General features: G+C 44.6%; 1 protein-coding gene across 1 annotated transcript; it reads right to left on the bottom strand.

Moving 5' to 3' along the window:
- Positions 1-216: 216 nt before the first annotated feature.
- Positions 217-20,997, bottom strand: LOC130120350 (matrix-remodeling-associated protein 5-like). Its single transcript, XM_056288898.1, has 14 exons — positions 20,819-20,997; positions 20,007-20,136; positions 15,914-16,155; positions 14,997-15,148; positions 11,438-13,300; positions 10,975-11,194; positions 9,627-10,095; positions 8,334-8,475; positions 7,534-7,669; positions 6,039-7,253; positions 5,146-5,353; positions 2,845-3,066; positions 2,103-2,547; positions 217-1,535 (listed from the first exon to the last, which is right to left on the bottom strand). Exons 1-14 carry the CDS (start codon positions 20,995-20,997, stop codon positions 331-333), a joined length of 6,828 nt encoding a protein of 2,275 aa, XP_056144873.1. The 3' UTR covers positions 217-330.
- Positions 20,998-24,444: the final 3,447 nt, after the last annotated feature.

Raw genomic sequence — 24,444 nt, 5'->3', positions numbered from 1 at the left:
AATGGGCATGAGGGACACATCCTATCTAGGGAGTCATTCAACAGCCTTGAAGAGTCTTTGGTGAGGTCTATGTCCATTTGTGCGTGTGTGTGTGTGTGTGTGTGTGTGTGTGTGTGTGTGTGTGTGTGTGTGTGTGTGTTTGTGCACGCGTGCGCTACATACACATACAGTATGCCCATACGTGCAATCTGTGTTTGAGCATGTTTGAGAGTGTGTGTGTGTGTGTGTGTGTGTGTGTGTGTATGTGTATGCATGTGTGTTGCTTGGGTACATATGTCTCTACAAGTCTGTGCACACATGCATGTGGGCGGAAGTGCATGCATCAGTCCATCATACAACATGCAAGTAAGTAGCCTTTGTGTCGGCCCCAATGACATTCTTTGCGGTGCATCTGTAGAACCCAGTATCTCTACTTGTCGGGTTTTGTATAACCAGGGATCCGTGGGCACTAAGGTAACGGTTGCCATAATTACGTGCCTGACCTGTCGCCCTAAGCTGCGACAGGTCCGGCGTCTCCCATGTAATGGTCGCTCGAGGTGTTGCGATGGCGAGGCAGGGCAGTTCCAAGGCAACCCCAGGTCGTGTGTAGGTCACAGGCGATGGTCCTGTTGTGATGCGCGGGGGGTACGCTATGACGATTACAGGAACTGTAACAACCGATGTGGAGGAAGATTCTTGATTCGTGGATCGGCAGGCGTAGGAGCCACGATCAAACACAGATGCCTGTTGGACAATAAGGGTTCCATCCTCTAGGACTGAATACTGACCTCCACCACTGCTCTCACCCCGGGACAGCACCTCGCCACTGGGCAAGGTCCAGGACAGAGACCCCTGGTTATAACCAGAGTGTGGAGAAGCTTTGCAGGACAGACGAAGGCTCTCCCCATTAATGATGGTAACCAGGGAGGCCGTTCTGGTGTTCACCACTGGCTGCTGTCTCACCGGCTCTGAGCCTGGGCCACCTGAGCCGAGCACTGGGCCTACTGCACGAGGTGCAGCAGGTGTAAGCAAAGCTCTCTGTGGAGGCTTTTCAGTAACTAGATTTCTTGAATTAAGTGTTTGAGGGAACACAGGTCGTGGGCCCTGGGAGTGAGCTGATTCTGGTGAAGCTGGTGGGCCACCTGAGTGAGGTGCAGTAAATGAACCTGGGCCTCTTGGCGTAGGTTTCTCTACAGCTGTTCCTCCATGCTGAGCTGTGGCCTCCTCCTGCGTCTCTGAGACCACCAGCTCTACCTTTACCCTTATCTCTCCTCTCACCACACACACCAATTCTCCACTGTCACTCGCCCGCACACCACGGAGCTCCAAGGAGCCGTTACGATAGACGGTGAGCCGGCTCCCATAATAAGGTGCCGATAAAATGCCATTACCAGGCAGAAGCCAGGCCAAACGTGGAGGAGGGGAACCATGTGAGGGGCATGGTAATATGACAGTGTGTCCTTTTACTGCTCTCTGCTTCACTGATGTGACTACACTCACCACTGGGCTAGTGGAGTTACTGGTACCTCCATTAGTAGCACTTGTACCAGTGATACCTGTACCACCACTCATCCTGCTGTTAAAACCAGTTCCACTGCTAGTAACAGCTGTAGTGCTACTCTTACTCAACCCGTTCCCTCTAACTATACTACTAACAGCCTCTTTACCTGCCACACTGCTACTAATAACATCAGTATTACTAGTCGTATTATTCATATTATCAGTGGCTATACTAGCACTCTTGTCATTACTAGACCTAACATTATTAACTTCATTGTTACTAGTCCTGGCCATCCCACCAATACTTAAAACACCATTACCAACTGGACCGTTACCTGTGCTAATGGTAGTGCTTGTAATGCCAGGACCATTAATATTTCCTCCCACGTTACCAGGTTTAATAGCAATATTACTTGCTGCACTCACTCCAACACTTATTACACTACCACCAACTCGTGTTGTAACGTCACTGATGGGCAAGTCGATTTTAGTATTGCCATAAGTCCTAGGATCACTGTCCCTTACCCAGCCATTACTACTGCCACTGCTACCAGCACCATTACTACCCCATCTGCTTGTAACTCCGTTGGTAGGTACATAATAAGGAAAAGCCCTATTCAGGCCTGTGTTAGCACTGCCACCAGAATTATTACTACTACTACTACTACTACTACCTCCTCTCCCATTGACTCTCACACTCACTCCACTCCCGCCCACTATGCTAGTCGGTCCATTATTGGGAATCTCCACCTCCAGGCCCACCACCCTGCTTCTCTCCCCCAATGTGTTGCTTGCTTGGCATGTGTAGTTTCCCGCATCCGTGCTTTGGGCAAGACGGATCTCCAGAGTTCCATCTGATTTCACTACAACCCGCTCTGAAAGGTAGTCTAAGCCAGAACTTCGAGGAATGGCGCGGTTGTTTGGGGAGAACCATGTCACTTTGGGGGTGGGATCTCCTGCAGCCTGGCAGCGAAAGGCAGCAGTCGCTTCCTGTCGCACTTTGATGACCTTATAGCTTGGATTGTCAGTGAAAGTTGGCGGTAAGGTCATCATGACCTTGACTTTTACCTTGAAGGAATGGATAAATCAGTCAATAAATTGATCAATAAAACATAACTGAATTGACAGATTATTTCATTTATTATTCTCCTAACTAGTCTATGTTTATATGTTGTGTATTGTATATTATTATTTCACTGTTTGGTATTTCAGCTGTTCATTTGATAAAGAAAAAACAACTATTTAATTAATAATTGAATTAATAGAGAAAACAATCTTTCAATCAATAGAATACATTATATGAATGAATTACAAAATGTAAAATGCAACAGAGGACTTTTTGCAAAAAGTTTTTTTTCCTCTTACCTTCATGGTATCCTGTCCTCCTTGATTCTTGGCATAGCATGTATACTCCCCTTCCTCACCCATACCCACTGTTGGCACCAGTAATGTCCCATTGTCAAACACTGTCAGCCTCCTTGAGCGTCCCGCTCTGTCTTCCCGCAGCAATACACTGTTCACCATGGTTCCATCTGGTAGGCTCCAACTGACAGCTGGGTCAGGCAGTCCTGATGCCAAGCAGTCCACCTGTAGGGAAAACCACCCCTTTTTAGCAACACTGCTGGTTTTAAAGGGTTGCAATTCATGTGGCAGGTTATGTGACTAATGTGATGGAGTCTTGTTTTTTCTCCAAGGTGCCTAAAAACAAAGTTCTCAATGGGAAAAAGAATAGTGAATGCATTCCTCAAGCAATGACAATTCTGAAGGCCCAGTCCAGTGTAAAACAGTTTCTTCCACTTTCTCAGTGGTGAAGGGAGTATATTAGTGTGATGAATAATCAAAACTCAAAGAGTTTCACATATTTTTAGGATGATCAAAATCTCAGAACAAGTTTTCCATCCATCCATTCATTAGCTGAACCGCTTATCCTGTTCTCAGCATCGTGGGGATGCTGGAGCCTATTCCAGCAGTCATCGGGCGGCAGGCAGGGTGACACCCTGGAGCCAGGCCATCACAGGGCCCACACACACACACACACCCATTCATACCTAGGGACAATTTAGTACGGCCAATTCACCTGACTTACATGACTTTGGGAGGAAACCGGAGCCCCCAGAGGAAACCCACACAGACACGGGGAGAACATGCAAACTCCACACAGAGGACGACCTGGGATGACCCACCAACGTTGGACTGCCCGGGGCTCGAACCTGGGACCTTCTTGCTGTGAGGCGACCACGTGAACCACTGTGCCACCGTGCTGCTAGAACAAGTTTTGTTGGTATAATTTGTTTTGTCCCACCTTTCATAGTTCTGCCAAGCATGCACTCCTTCATGCTCTCGGGGCGTTCATCACATGCTAGTCTCTGGGGCGCCTCTAACTAGTTGTTTTCAATATGCAATTATACAATGTTGGCTAGTTCACCTAATCTAGCTGATGTTTGTCTTTGTGGGGGTCAACCTGCCTTTAAATTCAGGTTACACAATATTCCCAAAGAAGAAAATTTGCATAATGGGTGTGAATCTTCCATTAAGATACACCTACTGTGTTTGAGCAAAACGCTATATCTCTATGCAATGCCTATATTTCCCAAGTTGCTGCATTATGAATTTCTCTGTCTTACTTAAGATTGGCTGAGTATGTGAAACTGACATGCAGGGCCACTCCTGTAATGAACAGTAATGACGATGAGTAATAATCAGAAGCAAACCAACACTTTGCTCATTGTGAATTAGCTTTGAAACTTGCAAAACTTGGCTTATACTATGTTCATTTGTGGAATAAGTGTTGGCACAGAGCCACTGTCATGTAAATCCGTCTGCAGCTGCACGACATGGCCCAGAAGCCTATGTAAAGCATATATATGTGCACTTCCCTCCTCTCACTTAGGTTGCTATTGAAGAACCGCACCACATCAAGATCCCTTTTATAATGAATTCACCATTTACCATATACTATATATATAAGATGGGGTCTTTACAATTCACATGTTTATTTACGTTATTTGATCTACCATCAACTTGACCATTTAAGGTCTGTTATGAAAAAATAAATAAGCATGGCCACACATCTCGAGACTGCAGCTAGATCTGGTGAAATCATTGGTGCATTAAATTTATTCATTCATTGCAAACCTTGGTAAAAGGATGACTAATTGACTTATTGCTCATTCAAGGTGTTTTCCCCACTGTATTTGAATGATTTAAAGTCACGAATGGAACGTCAAACACATGCACACTAGGGCGCTTCCTTGTCGTTGCCCCCTGAGCTGATCAAGGGCCTTGATCTAAGCACATAAAGGGCATAGGATGATGAAGCACTGGGCTTGCAGTGTGTCAGCCAAGGCAGTAAAAACATAAACAAATATAAGAAGTCTTGTAAAAATAGTAAGAACTTTAAGACCCTCTGCATTGGAGGATGGGGGGAGTTATAAGTGTATCTCTCCAACTACTAATTCACAGACCACTGGACCAGTTCATCTTTTCTTCCTGACACCTTTAGTTATTCCCTAATCACTCCTCTTAATCATGAAAAGCAGCTGACTGATAGAACACCATAGGGCATTTTCGTGACTTGCCAGTCAACTGCACTTGAATCAGGAGAGCAATCACCACTTGTCTTTAGGTTACAGAGGAAAAAAACTTCCTTGATTTTCTTTTTCTCACCTTCAGGGATCCACCCAAAGACACCATCTGGTTAGAGGGTTGCTTTGGCTCGATCTTAGCAGGTTTGGTTGCCACAGAGACGCGGAGGAGGCGGTAGTCATCAGCGACCTTGTTACGTGCGATACAGAGATAGTCCCCAGCATCTTTTTCTGTTACCGCCTGAACAGACAGGCTACCATTTGGCTGCACCTTCAGGCGCCTGTCAAAACTGACATATATGCAACACACATAGACACACACACATGCATGCACGTATACATAAACAGATACACACAACTGGGAATACAGTGAAACTTTTGCAAAGTGAAAATGAAAGTTCTTTTTTTTTTTTACATCCCCCCCCCCCTTTTCTCCACAATTGTACCCGGCCAATTACCCCACTCTTCCGAGCTGTCCCGGTCGCTGCTCCACCCCTCTGCCGATCCGGGGAGGGCTGCAGACTACCACATGCCTCCTCCAATACATGTGGAGTCGCCAGCCGCTTCTTTTCACCTGACAGTGAGGAGTTTCGCCAGGGAGGATCACGCTGTTCCCCCAGTTCCCCCTCCCCCCTGAACAGGCATCCCGACCGACCAGAGGAGACTTTAGTGCAGCAACCAGGACACATACCCACATCCGGCTTCCCACCCGCAGACACGACCAATCGTGTCTGTAGAGATGCCCGAAAGCGCATTATTTTTACTGCATATTTACATCTACTAAAAAACACTATGGTCTCCCTTCCTCCCCACCTCTCTCTCTCTTTCTCTCTCTCTCTCTCTTGCTCTCTCTCAATCTCACTGTCTCTCTCTTAGTCTGTCTGTCTTTCTCATACACAAACACACTGACAAATACACACACTGACAAATCACAAACTGAAAAACATACACAAAATCACACACAACAACCTGTACCTGAAGTGCATGTCCACCAGTTTCCTATTGGGTGTCCTCCAGATGATGGTCGGGGTTGGGTTGCCAGATACTGAGCAATGGAGATGCAAGAACCCCCCATAGTGGACTGAGGTGACAGAGGGTGAGCTGGAGGTGATTCGAGCCTTACTGAGGTGGGAGATGGGTGGGAATGGGAGAGGAGGAGGGCCTCTGCTCTTCTCAGTTGGGGCAGAAGGGGAGACTTTTGCGCTGGTTACACTGGGAGGTGAGAGTTTGGTGTTATTTGTGGGGTTGGAGGGGTAGAGAGGAGAGGATGGGGAGAGAGGGGAGAATTTGATGTCATTGAAAGTGGAGGAGTGTGTGGGAGAGATGCCGATTAAGGTTTTATTTTCCAGAGGCGAGTGAGGGGAATCGGGCAGGCGGGGGTGAAAGGGGGGTAGAGGAGAACCAGAAGAGCCGGGGGAGGGCAGTGAGGTCCTGGATCTGTCTGAAGGAGAAGATGGAAGGGAAAGTTCAGGGGAGTTGAGTGTATTTGAGGAGGGTATAGGGAGGGAAGGGGCTCCACCTTTATGTTGTGTAGCGGAAGAGTTTGGTTGTCGAGCAGTAGTAACAGCTCCCTCTGTCCCTCCCTGCAGCTCCACCCTTATGGTCCTCTTCACAGATCCGACTGCATTACTGGCCATGCACTCATAACTTCCAGCATGCTTTGGCTCCAGTCGCCGGATGTGCAGCGTCCCATTGGGCAAGATGAAGATGTTGCCATGGAGAAACTGAGACGGGCGAACCAGGGTCCCATCTGGGATTCGCCAGCGTAGTGTTGGAGGTGGGGCCCCCCGGGCAGAGCAGTGGGCGTAAACAGGCATCCCGGCAGTCAGAACCAAATGCTCCTCGGCAGATTGATGGATCACAGGCGGCAGTGAAGACACATGCACACGCACAGAGTTGCTGGCTGCACCCGCAGAGTTGGAGGCCACACAGCGATATGCGCCCCGGTCACTAGGCAATATCACTGAGATGTGGAGTGTCCCATTTTTGTGCATGACCATCCGACTGTGGGAGGAGTCAGTAGGGGTCAGTACAGAGCGGTCGGGGAGAACCCAAGACAGCAGAGGAGTCGGTACGCCATCCGCCTGGCAGTCTAAATGCAGCTCTCCTCCCTGGTGAATAGTAGCTTCTCTGTAATTGACCAGCTGCATCCGAGGAGGGCGGGACCACACCTCCAGGGTTGTGAGCATCCTGTGACACAAAACGCATTTTAGCAATGCTGTTATCATGTTGTAATATCGTGTATTAAATGTTGTAGATATAACAGAGAGAACTGGACACGTTTTGCCCCATTAAACCAATGATGACCCTGATGGGGGCAGAAGTTGTGACTCCACTACAAAAAAATAGACCACGATAGCAATAATGCTGACCCATAGGGCAATATAATTAAGTTTGTTATCAATGAAAGCCACGAGGATTATAAATCAAATTTTGGTTTAACATTAGTATGCACTGTTAATGGTCTTACCTGTCACGGCCCAGGGAGCTGTGTGCACTGCAGATATATGTCCCCCTATCCTGCAGCTGTACATTCTGGATGACAAAGGTGCCATTTGGCAAGACCTCAAACCGCTGAGCCCTGGAGTGCACTGACATCACTGCCCCTGTGTGTGTGTGTGTGAGAGAGAGAGAGAGACACACACACACACACACACACACACACACACACACACACATACACACAGAGGGAATGAAGGAGGATAAGAAAGACAGACAACAGCAGGTAGAAGAGAGATGAGGGGGGCAAATTGAGAGAAAGGAAAAAAAGAAAGTGAGAGCGTGATAGAGACAAACAGGAAAAGAGGAACAGGGAGGGACACAGACTGTCAGGGTTGTGCAGTCAACTCAATGATGTCGCATGCAACATTTTCCACCACTCTCCTGCAATAACCTTCTCTCCATTTCGTCAAGCTAAAGAAAAGCCCATTGTATGTATGCCAGTGCGTAACGCTGGGTGTAAGCGGGTGTTAACCTATTGCATCAGCATAAAATTAACAATACGAGCAGTCATGAAACGCTTGCAATCATTTTTGTACAACTTTGTCAAAATAATCATACTATACATTCCATTTAGTTTGTTAATTTCAGTTATAATATCAATATTGAATTACTGACAATGAACATGAGCGAAACTAAAATGAGATGTCCTGACAGATTTATGCAGGGGCATGTGGAAGTGTGTGTGTGTGTGGGGGGGGGGGGTGCGTGCGTGTACACACACAAACACACACATACTCTATGTCTACATATCTGCCTGGCAGAGCATACCTGTGGAGACCTTGATCCATGTGATGGAGGGTTGAGGTTCACCCTGTGCCTCACAGTTCAGCCCGGCAGTGCTCTCTGCTGGGGCAGATACTGTCCTGATATGGGGATCAGCTATCCTCGGTCTGGATTTCATAACTGGGACCTGTGCAGCGGAAATGAAAGACTGATAAAACTAATAAAATACAAGAGGGGAGGAGATCAATGTGAAAGGACCCACAGAATGGTTCATTCAAAATTGAGATAGCCACCTTTTGAAAAACTTAAATGCTCTTTAAAACTAATGGCTACATGAAAATCTGAAGCCAACTATGAGTTATCATTAGAGGTATCAACTTTGAACTTAATATAACCCTTTGCTTGCAAACACTTCAGCAATCATAAATTTTTTTGAAACACCAAACAGGGAAAATAAAGTAGCAGTACTTTTTTTTCTTTACAAAATGAACTTCAAGGGTATGGAATGAGACCATTCACATAATGTAACATAGAGTCATCTAGAATCACTCACCAGTGGACCCAGTGGGTTCATCTGTACAGGCCTGCCAGAACCCTGGAAATTGATACATAATTTATTATTTTAAATCCCCTGGACCAGTGGTCTTCAGTCATGTGTCATGGAGGGTCGCGGAGGGCTACCCAACACTACACCAGCTCATTTACTAGAAAGGACGAATCAGTGAAATCAGATATTGTAGTGTTGGACTGAAACCCCACATACATGTAACCTACCATGGCTAGTATTATGGTCTTAAAAGGAGTAAAATACTGTTGATTATGTTACACATGCCTTTATCCTCTTTTTAGTTCATAGAGCACTCTAGCAGAGCTTGAGAAAAATTGTTGAGTCATAGAAAAATTGTTATAAACATCCCCAAGGTTTAACAACAAGTCATTTGGAAACAGAGTAAATTATTTTTAGATGTATTGTGAATTTTCAGCAATGTTTTCCCCTTTAGGCTCTGGTAGTGTGTGTCCCAGTGTATGTTTTGCAATTTTCTGGGCCAGTGCCTTGAAAAGCATGTCACTTTTCTACCTCAATGAATGAAGAAAGGAAAGATGAGAATGAGGAAGGAAGGAACAAAAGAACAATAGAAGAAACAAACAGCAGAAAAAGGGAAGAACTGCAAAAACCAGTGAACTAACAAACAAATGAAATAAGTTTTTATCTGGTTGGATTCCCACTGCTGTCATGGTATTTGGCCTTCATGGTGCTGCATTGTGTGTAATGTTGCTTTGAACAGGGTTCACCTAAAGGTATTTACATTATGCTAAATGAAGTGTTTTCTTACTCACCCTGGGTGAGGCAGGGAGGCGAGGAGAGGAGGGCAGACGGGGCCTGCTGCTATGAGAATCAGGAATAAAATTAGCCCCAGGGCTTTTCCATTCAGGAGGGGGACGGCTCTGATTTGGAGTCCCAGAAACAGTCCTTCGTCTGGGGTCAACTAGTCCTGGGCTGGGCCTCTCTCCTCTGGTACTTGTGGATGTGGTAGTGGTGGGTATAGTATGGACACTAGCAGAAGTAGTACTAGTAGTTGTCCTATCTGTTGTTGGAGTAGTTGTTGTGGTTGAGGGTGTTGTCGTTGTAGAAGAAGTCATAGTAGTTGCCGTTGTTGTGGGAATAGTGCTAGTAGCAGAAGTAGTAGTAGTAGGCGTAGTTGTTGGAATAGTAGTACTTGCAGTACTTACAGGAATAGGTGTTATGAACACAACAGTAGGGGTGTGGACAGTTGTAGCTGTTGTACTAATAGGAATACTTGCACTTCTAGATATAGAAGTCGCAGTAGCAGTAGCAAAAATGTTAGTACCTCTTGTAGTGCTAGAAGACGGAGGACTTATGGAACTAGTAGCGGGAGAAGTAGTGGTTGTAGTTGTCAAAGTGATGGGACTTGCAGTTTTTGTAGTGATGGGAGGACTGATAGTGGTTGTGGAGGTGATGCCATTTGTAATTTTACTAGCTGTAGTAGAAGAGATAGTGATTCTAGTAGTATTGCTAGATTGAGTACTTCTAACAGTGACAGGGGTGGTTGTTGGGGTTGTAGTGATTTTGATGGAGGTAGTTGTACTGTGGACCGGGGTGGGGGGAGAGGTAGAGGATAGAGACAAGTCAAGGGTTGAGGAGAGAGACGCGTGTGGTTCTCCTATCAAATTCCTCTCTGTCTCCTCAATCTGTACGCTTGAGGGCTCACCAGCATATTTGCCTGGGGGTGTATGCCCCTGTGTGTGCGTCTGTATGCCATAGATGTTCTTCTGTGTGTCTGTCTGCGCAGCTGGTGTGTGGGTACTTGCTATTACAGCATGAGAGTGGACTAGTGTTTGTGTTGACGGGATGTCTGAAGAAGAGACTGAATGAGTCTGCGCATCTGTTTGTGTCTCGGTATGATAGAGAGAGGAAAAGAAGGAGGAAGGAGAGGAAGCTGTAGATAGTGAGGGAGAAAGCGAGTAAGCTAAAGGAACAGAGGGGGAAGGGGTCTCTGAGGAGGAGAAAGGAAAAGAGTTTGAAATTGGAGGAGACAACTCCAAGCCATTTGGAGCTGCACTGTGGGTCCTGATGCTGCCATTCTCAGCTGGAGAAAGGGTTGTAGAAACCAAAGACGAAGTGTCCCTGTGGTTGGCGGTGCTGTGAGGGGTCACAGTTTGCAACCTCTGGCTTGTGGGGTCAGGTAGAGGTTGAGGTGGGGTTAAAGGCCGCCCTCTGTTTCGATTGTTTATCTTTCTCCGAGGTCCCAGCCTTCTGCGAGTGTTCCAGGGACTTTGGGACCGTGAGTTGGGAACCATGTTGGGAAAGAATCCCTGCTGGGGGCTCTGAGGCTGAGGTCTAGAAAGACCTGGTCTTTGTGGTCGTTCATCTTTTTCTGCTGTTTCTGGAAGGATTTCATTGGTTCCAGAGACTGGCTTGGATGTTACTTGATCTGTCTCTCTCTCTGTCTCTATGTTTTTCGCTGGTTCTATCTGTGCTCGTGTCTCACTCTCTTTGCCTGTTTGTGTATCTGTCTCGTTTTCTTTTTCATGGTGTTGCTCTGTTTCGGTTGAGCCCCCTTTCTGTATGTCTGTCTGTGTAACAGTCTCTCTTGCTGTCTCTCCATGTGTCTGTGTTTCTTTTTGACCTATGTGAATTGGATGTAAGCCTTCCTCTTGCAAACTTGCATCATCGATGGATGATCCTTCAGTTTCAATTTTTCCTTTCTCTCTGTTGCTGTCTTCCTCGTTGCCTCCTCGGCGATTCTCTTTCTCATTGTCATTCTCTTTCGGTTCAGCTCCTGCATCTCCACCACTGCTTGGCTGGCTGGTGGTATTGAGGGCGGTCCTTTGGCGTATTTTAGCCAATAGGTCAGCCCATTTCTGAGGGTCTATTCTTTGTTTAGTTGCGCTACCTCTGTTTCTGTTTTCAAAGCGGTTTCTTCTCTGTTCAAAGGGGGATAACACTGCCCCTCCTCTTCTCAGGGGACCTCCTCTCACAGGCCCGCGTCTTCGTGGATGTCCAATTGGATAACGCTGGTTCAGGGGGAGTTGGGGAGGTCTTGGACGCCTCCTATTGCCAGTTGGAACCCTTGCCTCCTCTTCATCTTCCTCATCCCCTGAGCCCTCTTCTACATTAGGTCTTCGTAGGAGCGGGACTCGTATCCTGGTTGATTGGCCAGCAGCTGACTGTGGACCCCTGGGAAATGAAGAGCTAAGAGAAGGGGCACTTCTGGAGTTTAAGTCTAGCCACATTGAAAGAGAGTCTGCACCATATTGGTTGACTGCCATGCAACGGTATTGGCCAGCATGTTTCAAAGATGGGCGGGGCAATGACAGATTCCCATTTGATTTTATAGTGATTCCACCTGACACAGATGAGCCAAACTGTATCATATTCCCATCTGGCAACAACCAGCTAACATCAGGTATTGGTGTACCAGAAACCTCACAGGGTAAACTGACAGCATCCCCAATCACTCCTGTGACAGAGGGCCCCATTTGCTCTCCAGGGGGTGCGACAGAGGACTCTTCAACAGCCAGCCTCACGGGGAGTACATCCACATCTTCCCCTGCCTGGGCAACACAAAGGTACAGGCCAGCATCTAAAGACTCTGTTCTGCGTATCAGTAATCCAGAGGCTGAGGCCCAGAGCCGACCATCTGGACTGCTGGAGGGGGAAATGAGTTTTGATCCATCTGGGAGAATCCATTGTAAAGTGGGACTGCCAGAGCTGAGAATGGGGCAAGATATTTCTGCCCTACTGCCCACTAGTGCCGCTACAGATGTAGCCGTATGATTAGTTGGAATCAGAACCCATGGATGAAGAAAAGGGGAGTATGATGATGAAGACGTGTGAGAAATGGGGTCTGGGCGCGCAGACACTCTGGTTGTCAGTATAAGCTGGACTTTTTGTCTGCTGGACTGTGCCCTGTTAAGCTGAATGCTGATAGCAGGCTGTAGAAGCCAGTGCGGTTTGGCTTTAATAGAGGCTCGAACTTCGGTGTTGTAATATCCTTCTGTCTCAGCCACCTGCCTGTAACGGTACGCCAGTGCAGGGGCTTTACTCAGCATAATCTCCCTCTCAAGGCGAACTGCCGTCTCACTGTAGTACGCCAGGATCCTCCATAGTCTCTCGTAACTCTCTCTCTCCACAGGGCAGTCGAGAGAGAGGGAGAGAACAATGGAAAGAGGAGAAGACGAGGGCAGGGAAGGGTCGGAGGGAGGGGTAATATCTGGAAAGTTGGTGGAGTGCGTAATGTTGCAACTCAGATCAACACTGTCCCCCTGATGGTCAGATAGACCCAGAGAGGCAGCACCTAAAGGCTCTCTGAAAGATTCAATTGGTTGGTTCTCCCCAAGGTCTGCCTCAGAAGGTGAGTCTCTTCCTGGAGAGGAGATTACAGGAGGGGTACACGATAGGTCGGTCTGCTGGAGAAAGCCCTGCCCTTGAAGGGGCTTCGGCAAGGCACAGACTGGACACTGAGAACCTCTACCACATTTCATCAGCCCTGATGGAGATTGAGAAAAAGAGTTGAATTGAGTTTATTTATTTATTTATTTATTATTCAATGAGGCAAATCATTAAGAACAGTTTCTCATTAATGATAGCAGCCTGGCAGGGGGCAGAGAGTGTCTTGAGGAAAGGGGTTGGGGGAGGAGTTTGGAAGGACAGAAATACACATTCAAGCAACAAACATGAATGTAAAATATATAAACGATTAAAATATACAAACACGCAGTCAAAACTGGTATCAATAAGAAGTAGCAGCACAGGAATGGATAGAGTGAGGAAAAGATAGACAGATAGATAGATAGATAGATAGATAGATAGATAGATAGATAGATAGATAGATAGATAGATAGATAGATAGATAGATAGATAGATAGATAGATAGATAGATAGATAAATATAATTACAGCAAATTCAAATCCATATCCAAATTTTAATGCAAAATATTTTTATTGAGCTTTATGTGAATGAAAAGAAGAAAAAGTATGAATAAAAAGGTTACTCTAGAACTGCTGCAAGCACCAAGACCTCCCCAGTAACTAAGAAAATTGCCTCTTTGACTCACTACATTTGGATAAAAGTAATATGCAAGAGGAAAGAAGACTGAGAGACTAAAGGGGAAAGTGAGAAAGAGATCAAATTGTCACGTGATAGGTCATCCTACATCCTCTGGCATATCCACTGCAGATCACCCCAAAATTTATGAACCTCTTCTTCAGCCCAACACATATCAGTGGGGTCGTTAAAAATTAGTCACGCCAGCTCTACCTGGCAGGTCATCTATAAATTACCCTTCATATATCATTCCAATTACATATGGTGGCTTGATATGCTTACTGATGAGTACTATGCATTACTTCATTATTACACAGCACCTCACTGGCCTACGTTGAAACCATGCGGACTCATTAGTGGTGTCATCTCATATTAGTCACAGCTGATAAATCTGACATGTCAACGAGACACACGTAACAGCCCACCCTGCTCTCACATCTATCACAGCACACCGGGGGGGGGGGGGGGGGCAGCAGGTGTAGAGAAAGCTATTAGATGTCAAGTACCGTATATTAAGATATCAAAAACAGATGTCCTACTTTGAATGTTATTGTTAACTTAGACACAGCTTTGTCATCTACCAAGATATTTGAGTGATGGAATTACACAGCTCGTAACAGAGAGAGAGAGATGATGTTTTCTATTGTGCAGATGTAGATCTTCAATTGTTAGACTTTTTTAAATATGCACTCTGCACTAAGATACTGATAATTTCCTTGATGTCTTTACTCCACAAACAGATACTCTTAGATTTTTAGATACCGTTTTCTTAAGAGATTTATACTTCTTGTGCTTTTTTTATTCATTGTGTACATCCCACAAGTCAAATTACTTGTATGTACAAACACATCTATCTATCTATCTATCTATCTATCTATCTATCTATCTATCTATCTATCTATCTATCTATCTATCTATCTATCTATCTATCTATCTATCTATCTATCTATCTATCTATCTATCTATCTATCTATCTATCTATCTATGTCCTATTTTTTGAGATCATACATATACTATATTCACTGTATTTATATAGAAGGTGTATATTAGATTTATTCTTATATGTAATTACAAATAAAAAGAGAGGGCGACAGACGCTGGGATAAGGAATCATGGTGAAATTGATCCATGCCAGTCACCTGGGTGAGCCAGACTCCAGCTAAGAAACCACTTCATCCTACAGTCACAACTCCATGGATTAGCCTGCAGTGCCAGAGACTCCAGTAGGGGCGCTGTCACTATGGCATCTCTGGGCAGGACGGTTAGACTGTTGTTGGACAGATCCAGGTGTCTGATGCAGAGAAGAGAGGGAGAATAAGTGTGGAGGTAAGATTAAGGAGGGAGAAAAAGATGTAAGGGAATGGGAGTGCAATCATCATCTATTGCCATTATATTTATCATTTCCATCTTCATTACTGCCACCATCATTGTCACCACAGGCATCATCATTGTCCCCCTCAACATTAGAGCCATTTACCCTGCTTGCTGACCTATTTTTCACCTTGCATTTACCCAAGTACGCAGTAGTAATACTTAACACTGGTGGGAAAGAGCACAGAGAACGGTAATGAGGAGTTGTTGCTGAAGGCAAGGATATTCAATAACACTCTATTTTTCTTGATCATTATTTACAAAGTATTGGCTCAAAAATACACAAAAATAAAGCCTTTCAAAAGAGCTCTCATTTCCAGTGCCTGCAGTGCAATAACTGGTAACCACTGAACTACATATAGTACATGTAAAAAGGATAACATGGTTGTGGGGGAAAAAAGTGTATCCATTTCATCACTTATGAATCCATAACCAGGGATGGTAATTTTACATTTTTATGATTGACTAGTACTTTTCACATTGGGATAGACTTCTACAGCAGCTGCCACAGAAAGTTGGAGCAAAAGACCAGAGTTCACAGCCTGGCAAATGCAAGCGTTGAGCAAAGCTGAGCAAGACACTGAAGCTCTTCAAGCCGTACGGCTGGTGTCCTGTCAGCTGACCTCTGCAGAAGAAGGAAAGCCAAAACCAAAGTACTACATTGTTGTGCTTTGAGCATCCTTACCTGAGGGTGGAGTAGTAATATGTGTTCAGCAGGGAGAGCGTGCAGAGAGTGTGAGGATGCAGCTGATGCAGCCGGTTTCCCTGCAGACGGAGCAGCCTGAGGCTGGGCAGCTGCAGCAAGGTCCGGGGGTGGATGTGCTGAAGGAGGTTGTGGTCCAAGTGAAGGCGCAGCAGAGAGGTCAGGCCGGAAAACATCAGAGCTGAGGAGATCTCCCTCAGCTTGTTATAACTCAGCTTTAATACCTTGGGGAGGGCGGGAGAGGGAGAAGGCAATATTTAGATGTTAAAAGAACAAAAGGGGATTTTGTTTTGCTCCTGGTAAAGTGACTCGGAGTTGAAAGGGCCAAAGAGATGATGGGCTTAGTAAAAGAAAGAATCGTCTTCGGAGTGGTTATAAATATTCCTAAGTGTGTCCCAAGGAGCTCAGCATAGCAAATTCTGTCATCTTTTAAACCGCTCTTAAAAACCCATTTTCATAAACTGGCCTTGTAGCAAACCAATATTGCTTTATGTCCTTGTAATTGCTCCTGTACCTAATTTTATCTTCGTTTGTCAATTATGTTTTTTTAATGTGTTATATTTGTTGTGTTTTATAGAGCACTTACGAACAGCAGTCCTGAAAAGAGCTCTCTCTCTCTATTCTATCTCTCATTTTCGTGCTCTCTATCTCTCCGTCTCTATTGCTCTCTCACTCTGTCTGTGTCTCTATCAAGCTATCTCTCTCTCACTCTCTCTTTCACTCTCTCACTCTCTCTCATGCTGTCTTTGTCTCTCTCTGTCTCTCTCTCTTTTGGGGGCAGAATATATGTATGCCATGCTTACCTTGAGTTAACAGAACAAGATAAAGATATAGTTAAAGATGTGTTTAAAAGTAAAGCTACACAAAAATAGCCGCTGGGCCCCGCCTCAAAAGCAAAAATCCTATCAGAGCGATGCTTCTGTGTAAAAGTTCAGCTTGACTTTAATTAAAAGGGCAGATGCCGATAGATACAAACACAATTAGGTGGGTAAAGCTACACAACACTTATCCACATGACAGCTGGGGTATTTGAGGGAGTAGTAACCAGTGGGATTACTGCACATAAACAAGGATGGCGTCCGCATTGTAACAACAAATCATAGAAATGACACCCTGCCATAAATTTTGAGGACGTGTGCAGAAATGCGACGACAAGAAATCAAGAGGGACCTAGGGTCAAGCTTGAACAAATTGAAATCACAGCACAGTACAGTTGTACATTTGAACGTTGTGAGCACTTCTCCATCTGAGATCCAGCAGAGGAATTGGACCCGACCCTAGAGCCAAGCTTCTTAATAGCTATTGCTATCTTTGTTGTGCGTGGCGAAACACACATGAAATTTAAAAGGGGACGCCTTAGCAACCAAGCTATAAAATGTTAAATCTCCTTGCTGTTATGATGAGTTAGCTGGAGATGGTCCAACCATTGACAGATCTAGCAGGTGAAGGTGTCAGCATGTGGAAATATGGGTCCTATTATCACGCATTGGCAAACCCATCAGCATCTGCCTTTGAGCTGAGGGGAACAATTGCAGGTTGAGTAATATTGCTTCCCCCTGCACTGCCGGCTCGGCCCTCAGATAGGTACTAAAATGACAATGGGCTGCCAGACAGCAAGCGGTAGTAATACCTACGTAAATTATGAATTAGTTGTAAAGAAAGTTTGCAAAGTTGAAGAGAAATCTCATTAGAATGCTGTGAGGATAAAAAAAATGATGACGTACCCCCAATTTGGAGTTATAAATTTACTTTCTTATCAAATAAGTTTCAATGAGAAATGCATTCTATATTCAATTAACTATTAGTAATGAATTCATATTTTTTTTATTTATTACCGCAGGATTTAGGGTCACATTGTCAGCGGGACATCCTGTTTTAATGTCTAACAAGATTTTACAATTCATTCATTGTCTGCACCCATCCATCTATCCTTTATCTATACCCACTACATCAAATTCACAGTCACCAGAGGCTGGAGCCTATCCCAGCAGGCATTGGGCAGAAGGAAGAACTGGACCATTAGGTAATCCATCACAGATTTACACATACACACACACACACACACACATGTATATATAAACTGGGCACAGGTCCAATAGGCAATCCATCACAGATTTACAAGTACACGTGCATACACACGCACGCAGGCACACACACACACACACACACACACACACACCATCCATTACACCTACGGGCAATTCAGTCTCAAATTGGCCTAAGATGCATGTTTTGAACTGTGGAAGGATATGCATGCAAACATAGGAAGAACATGCAAACTCCACATAGAAGGACTGGGATTGAACCCATGATGCTCTTGCTGTGAGGTGGTGCAAATGACTCACCTAACTGATCATGCCTCAAAACTTCTACAGTATTGACTTTGTAGAACCATGTGTGATCACTGTCAATTTTGACACAAATTAATTGTGCAATTCACAACTTCATTTAGCAGATGCATTTATCCAAAGTGGTGTACACCTGAGAGGTAGTTGGTGTATATAGCATTGCGGGTCTAAGCCATGGACTCATACTAGAGACTCGTCCCAGCCAGGGTTTGAACACCCAATCTCCGGCAGGAAAGCCGGCATTTTTACCTACTGAGTTATCCAGCTATTCGCCTGTATATAGTCAATCCTTGTGTATATATCTGAAGATTGTTGTGTTGTAACTATATGTTAAGTACACCGAGAGAGCCACAAAACTGGAGTCAAATTCCATGTACGTGCAAACCTACATGGCCAGTAAACATGATTCTGATTCTGATCACTACATCAACTCATATTTAAATCCTGCAGCTCATAACTGAAAACCACGAAAATGCCTTGATTTCAGATCACTGATATTCCTGTCCAAATAAAGGTTGAAGAAAACGTGCAGAAAGTTCAAAAGTTTAAAAGTTGACTTTTCTCCAAGAAAGCACTCTTTCCAATGTTCCAGAAACCCACAGAGATAGATAACAGTAAAACCATAGTTCCTGCTGTGCCATTCTCATCTGTGCACTGCAAAAAAGAAAAAGAAAAAAAGAAGTTATAACCAATCAGTAACAAGACTGACACATTCACCCATCACTGATACCAGTAGTAAAACAGGATGTTTGAGGTCTCTCCTTGATACCAGATACCTATTCTAACTTCCATTGCCTCAACATGTCTTCTCTGTACCATCAGGAATCAGGAACACTTTGTCATTTCACTTCATGCACTTGCGTACATAAAATGAAGCAAATGCCGTTTCCCCCAGCCCACAGCAGTACAACGCAAAGACAAAAACACATCCAAAACCTACAAGAACGCACATACCCGAACTAACACATATATCAAAACTAAACAAAAAATCACTGTCCAAGGGAACGAACGCCAGCCAGGATGGCTGTTGGAACTGCCGGTCTACTTGGGCTAGCAGCTAGCTTAGCCCGCCCCGCTTCCGCATCCTGTCAGACCACCCTCCGCATTTCCTCCTCGGGTGCAGCTCCAGGCACAGGCCGTGGTCCCCGGGCCCACTGGATGAAGCAGGCCAAGCTCTCCCAGCCGTTCCAGTGCCAGCTCTCCCAGCCAGACACCCTCGACACACCTCCCCGCACTCCTCACAACGATGTCAAAAACACCACAGTCAATGCCAGGTGAGGCCGTCACCAGACCGCCCTCGGTGTTGTCAGAACTGCCAGTCTGCATGGGCTAGCAGTTAGCTTAGCTTGCCCCCCCCCCCCCCCCCAGCCGATCCAGCACCAGCTCTCCCTGCGCATCAAACGAAGACAAAACTTAGATGCTGACATGGACGTAGACAAAGACACTGCATGGATGGTACTGGGTGAGGCCACTGCAAACGCGAATCTGCGCAGCCATCTTCCTACACCGGAAGCGGACCTTTGACATAAACAGCACCTACATCATCGTAACAGTCAAGCAATCATTTAAATAATTGCGTTCAATAAGATCCAGTCTGCATAGGTTCAGATTTTGCTGCTGTCACATTATGAATCAGGATCAGGTCCACGAACAGCATTCAAACCTCAGACACACAGTGTGTTAAAGTGATTTGTTGTTGTTGTTGGTGTCGTGCCCCTTCCCGTTACCTGGAGTGATTTCATGTCCCGAAACGCCCCATCTGGAATGTGGTGGAGGTCGTTGCCATGGAGCATCAAAAGCTCTGCCCTCTTTAAGCCAGCCAACGAGTTGTCAGGGATCCTGCTGATACTGTTAAAGCTACCATGGTACAGAACAGACAACGTCAATAGATGACATCATCGGTCAGGCCAATGACAATCACAAATTATATTATTGGCCAATGACATCAGTACAATAATGCATATTTAAGGTTACAGTGCAACCACTTTCATCTCATATCTATAAGAAGATCTGTTTATGTCTTATTTTAACTTTCTTTAAAAAAATTTAGAAGTGGGCTGGGTGGATAGGAATGACATGCATATGAGTATGTGCTTTTGTGTGTGTGTGTGTGTGTGTGTGTGTGTGTGTGTGTGTGTGTGTGTGTGTGTGTGTGTGTGTGTGTGCATGCATGCATGCATGAAGGTGCATGTATTTGTGTCTGTGTGTCTGTGTGTTTGGCTTAAGATTGGCAGGAATGCCAAAGAAGGCAATGAATTTGTAAGATGGTGCTCAGTGGCAGCATTTACTGGTAGTTTCCATATTTGAAAGTTAGTACTGTTTTGTTTTTGTTTTTTTAACTCTAGTAGGCCTTTTTGAAGATGATAAAAGCAGGTCCTACCGAGTAACTACATCTCCGCTTTTACTGTTTTGTATCCATGAATTTTGTATTTCAGAAACGCTATATGTTATTTGTATTTGTATCTGTATGGGTATGTGCATTTAAAATTGTTTGCTTGGAAGTGTCAGTGCGTTGTTGTGACTGCGATTGTTCTCATACCCAAGGTTGATGCGTTGTGTGTGTGCAGGCAGGCCGGCAGGTATGGCGAGCAGGGAGCGGAAGGTACAGTGGACCTCATTGGCCTGGTAGCAGTTGCACGTTCTTGGACAGGCCCGGCCCATCGGAGCCACTAACACTAACACCAGTACTGTGACCGCCGCACACACACGCCAATACATCTTGACTCCAGAAAAGGCGAGGATACACTGTGATGAACACTGTTAAAGACAGAAATGAGCTTAGTGCCATGTGTGGACAGAATCTGGCTACCAGAAATCCATCACTATCTCAAGTTACTGATCAAGATTGTGGTGGTTGGATTCATGATAATGCCATTGTGGTTTACAATAAAAGTGTAAGCTCAGAGTGTCAATGATTGTCATATATACCACTATATCTCACTGTGTTCTCTCACCCCTTCCTCACTCTCTCTCTCTCTCTCTCTCTCTCTCTCTCTCTCTCTCTCTCTCTCTCTCTCTCTCTCTCTCTTTCTCTCTCTGCAGAATTTTGGTTTTATTTCACCATTTTTGCCTTTCACTTGGGGACATGTTGAATGAGAATATATTGGAGTTTGCTGAAAACAATTAGATTTTTTTAATGGAATTTTAAAAATCTGCCTGTGTAGAACTGAATGGGATATTGTTATGAGTTTAGCTTCTAATTATTAAAAAAATATTGCAGTAAATCAACATGAAAATCATCACAGAGGTACCTGGGGATATGTTGAACAATAATATAGTGGAGTTTACGGATAACAATTTGGTAATATTTTGTAGGGAGTTTTTAAAATGGGCCAATGTATGCACACTGGCTATGACTTTAGTATTTAAAAATGCTGCAGTAATACAACTTGAAAATTATCACAGAGGTACTTGGGGACCTGTTTTCCAAGAATGTTGTGGAGTTTGCTGATAACAATTTGATTTGATTACTCTATAGAATTTTGAAGATTGGAATCTATAGCACTGAATGGGTGATTGGCTTTGCTTCGCTGTGTGATTATTAAAAAATGCTGTAGAGAAAGAACAAGAAAGTAATTATAGATGTATGTATTTCAACATAGGAAAATAAGAAAAAAATAGAAGCTTTCCCGTTTTAAACAACCTTCGTGGCCATTCGAGTATAGACTTCTGAGTTTACGAGGTGTACTTGAATGCACCATGAAGTCCCTGTCGGCGCACACATGCATTGCTACAGAGCCTCCCTGGTGATATTGGTGGGGAAAATATTGTAGCGAATTCGAAGGGCAACCGCAGGAACCGCCACAGCCGCGAAGCGAACCCGTATCCTCCGCACCGCGGGCGACATCGCTAACCGCTCGACTAAAGGATCCGACCCGCTAGCCAAGAGGTACCGAGCCTATTAATCCGTGATCGTTACATTGTCCCCTTCCTTCGGGAAGGGCGTCCCCGGCCGGACCGTCACAGCCGAGAACTCGTGTATTCCGCACCGCGGGCGACAACGTTAACCAGTCGACTAAAGGGTCCGACCCATTAGCCAAGGGCTAACGTGTCTACTTATCCGTGCACGTTACAATATTATTGTGTGACCACGAGTTAGGAATGCTTGGCCGCAAGATCAATAACTCGTGGCCACGACTTTAAAGGGCATGGGAATGAGATAATTAAGTCGTGGCCACGAGTTAATAAGGCGTGGGCATGTGATAACTAAATTGTGGCCATGTGTACAGAATCTGTTGTTTACCGACAACGTAGGGTTATTATCACGCATTAAGCATGGATAAATTTGATTTAAATGCATTTTGTTTTAATCTTGAGATTAATTATAATGATATTGTAGCGAATTCGGGGGACAACGCAACCACAGGAACTGCCGCGGCCGGGAAGCGAACCCCTATCGCCCGCACCGCAGGAGACATCGCTAACCGCTAGACTAAAGGGTTAGACCCGCGATCCAACGGCCAGCGTGTCTTCTTATCCATACACGTTACAATATCCTGCAAACTCTTGCGGTTAAGCACGGTGTCATCATTAGTAAGACACTTTATTTGACCGCGGTCACGCCATTTACACTTGGGAGAGGCGCGGTCACGCCATCTACACTTTAAAAGTGATTGCGCATCCACATCGCTTTGTACGGTAACGCGTGTGGGCGCCGACAGTGACTTCGTGGTGAATCGTCCCATTCAGTTCTACATAGGCATATTTTAAAAATACCATAAAAAAATTAATCAAATTGTTATTAGCAAACTCACCAAATTCTTGTTCAACATATCCCAAAGTACATCTGTGATGATTTTCATGCTATTTTAGTGAAGCATTTTTTTAAATAATTAGATGCTAAAATAGCACCTATTTATCTAGCCAATCGATTGCGTAGTCAATTTTGAACTGTACATGGCATGACCACGCCTCTGAAGTATAGATGGTGTGACCGCAGTTGAATTAAGTGTATTTTACTAATGATGACACTGTGCTTAACAGCAAGAGATGGATATCATTATAATTCATCCCAATATTACAATTAAATTAAATTAGATCAAATGTATACATGCTTCATTCCTGGTAATAGCCCTAAGGAGCTCGCCCGGTGTTGTCAGTAAACAACAGATTCCGTTTAGTACATGGCCACAATCTAGTTATCATATTCCCACGTCTTTTTAACTAATGGCCACGATTTAATTATCTCATTCCTACGCCTTATTAAACTAGAACGACCAAGACGGTCAGTGTAATGTCCGTAGACGCCTTGTAACCATCTTTCATTCATTACGGTCAGTATGACCTTTTTGGATTTTCAAAGTTTAATAACTTTGTGAAGAAAAAAAAGATACAGACCTGCCGCTCCCTGAGTTCTAAAATTGCATATATTTGCATTTAAAATTAGTTTTAGATCAATTGCACACAAAAAGGTTATGATAAGATCTGCCTAAAACGACCACGTGTGATCAAAATGGCCGCTCGTAATTTGCGTGTGATCGTGCGCGTCATGTCATTATATATGACGTGTTTTGGTCACATAATTTCATTCACGAAGTTCATTGCTCTTAGAAGAAAAAAAACGCGTTCTCCAGTGTAGAGAAATAGTCTAAATTTGATTTTTGATTATTGCCAACATGTCTGGTTACAGACGCCGTTACAGACGCACCATGACTACCACCAAAGCGTTGCAGTATTTACAGGCGTTGGACAGTGGCCATTTTGAATTGTTTGAAAAATAGTATTAAAAGTTGTTAAAATTTTAATTTTGGTGTCAGTTAGTTTCTTAACAGACATGCTAACATATGTAATGCATCAATATCTCAGTTTGGTATTTATCTTGACAGAATACAGAGTTTAAAAACCGACCGTCAATTTGACCGCCCATGGTCGTTTTAGGTAGGAGTGAAATCCCGGTCGTTTTAAGTCGTGGCCACAAGTTATTTATCTTGTGGCCACACATTGCAAAACCATGGCCACGCAACATTTTCCCCACTAATGTCATCAGGGGGGCTCCATACTTTACTAAGTGATGTAGTTTACGAGGTGCACCTGAATGCACCTGAAGTCCCGATCGCGCGACCGAAGTGTAGATGGCATGACCGTAGTGATCAACCACACCAGACGCTAATATTCGACCTCTCCATAATTATCCCGTTATCTCGAAAAAAAACAAAAGTCATTTTC

Source organism: Lampris incognitus, chromosome 11, assembly GCF_029633865.1.
Source record: "Lampris incognitus isolate fLamInc1 chromosome 11, fLamInc1.hap2, whole genome shotgun sequence".
Taxonomy (NCBI): Eukaryota; Metazoa; Chordata; class Actinopteri; order Lampriformes; family Lampridae; genus Lampris; species Lampris incognitus.
This window is presented reverse-complemented; position numbering and strand designations above follow the sequence as displayed.

Coding starts and splice junctions, on each gene's coding strand:
- LOC130120350 (XM_056288898.1), bottom strand. CDS start 20,997: ATGTATTGGCGTGTGTGTGCGGCGGTCACAGTACTGGTGTTAGTGTTA. Junction 13,301..14,996: donor CTGGAGTCTGGCTCACCCAG/GTGACTGGCATG, acceptor AATCTCCATCAG/GGCTGATGAAATGTGGTAGA. Junction 5,354..6,038: donor CTGGTGGACATGCACTTCAG/GTACAGGTTGTT, acceptor CATATATGTCAG/TTTTGACAGGCGCCTGAAGG.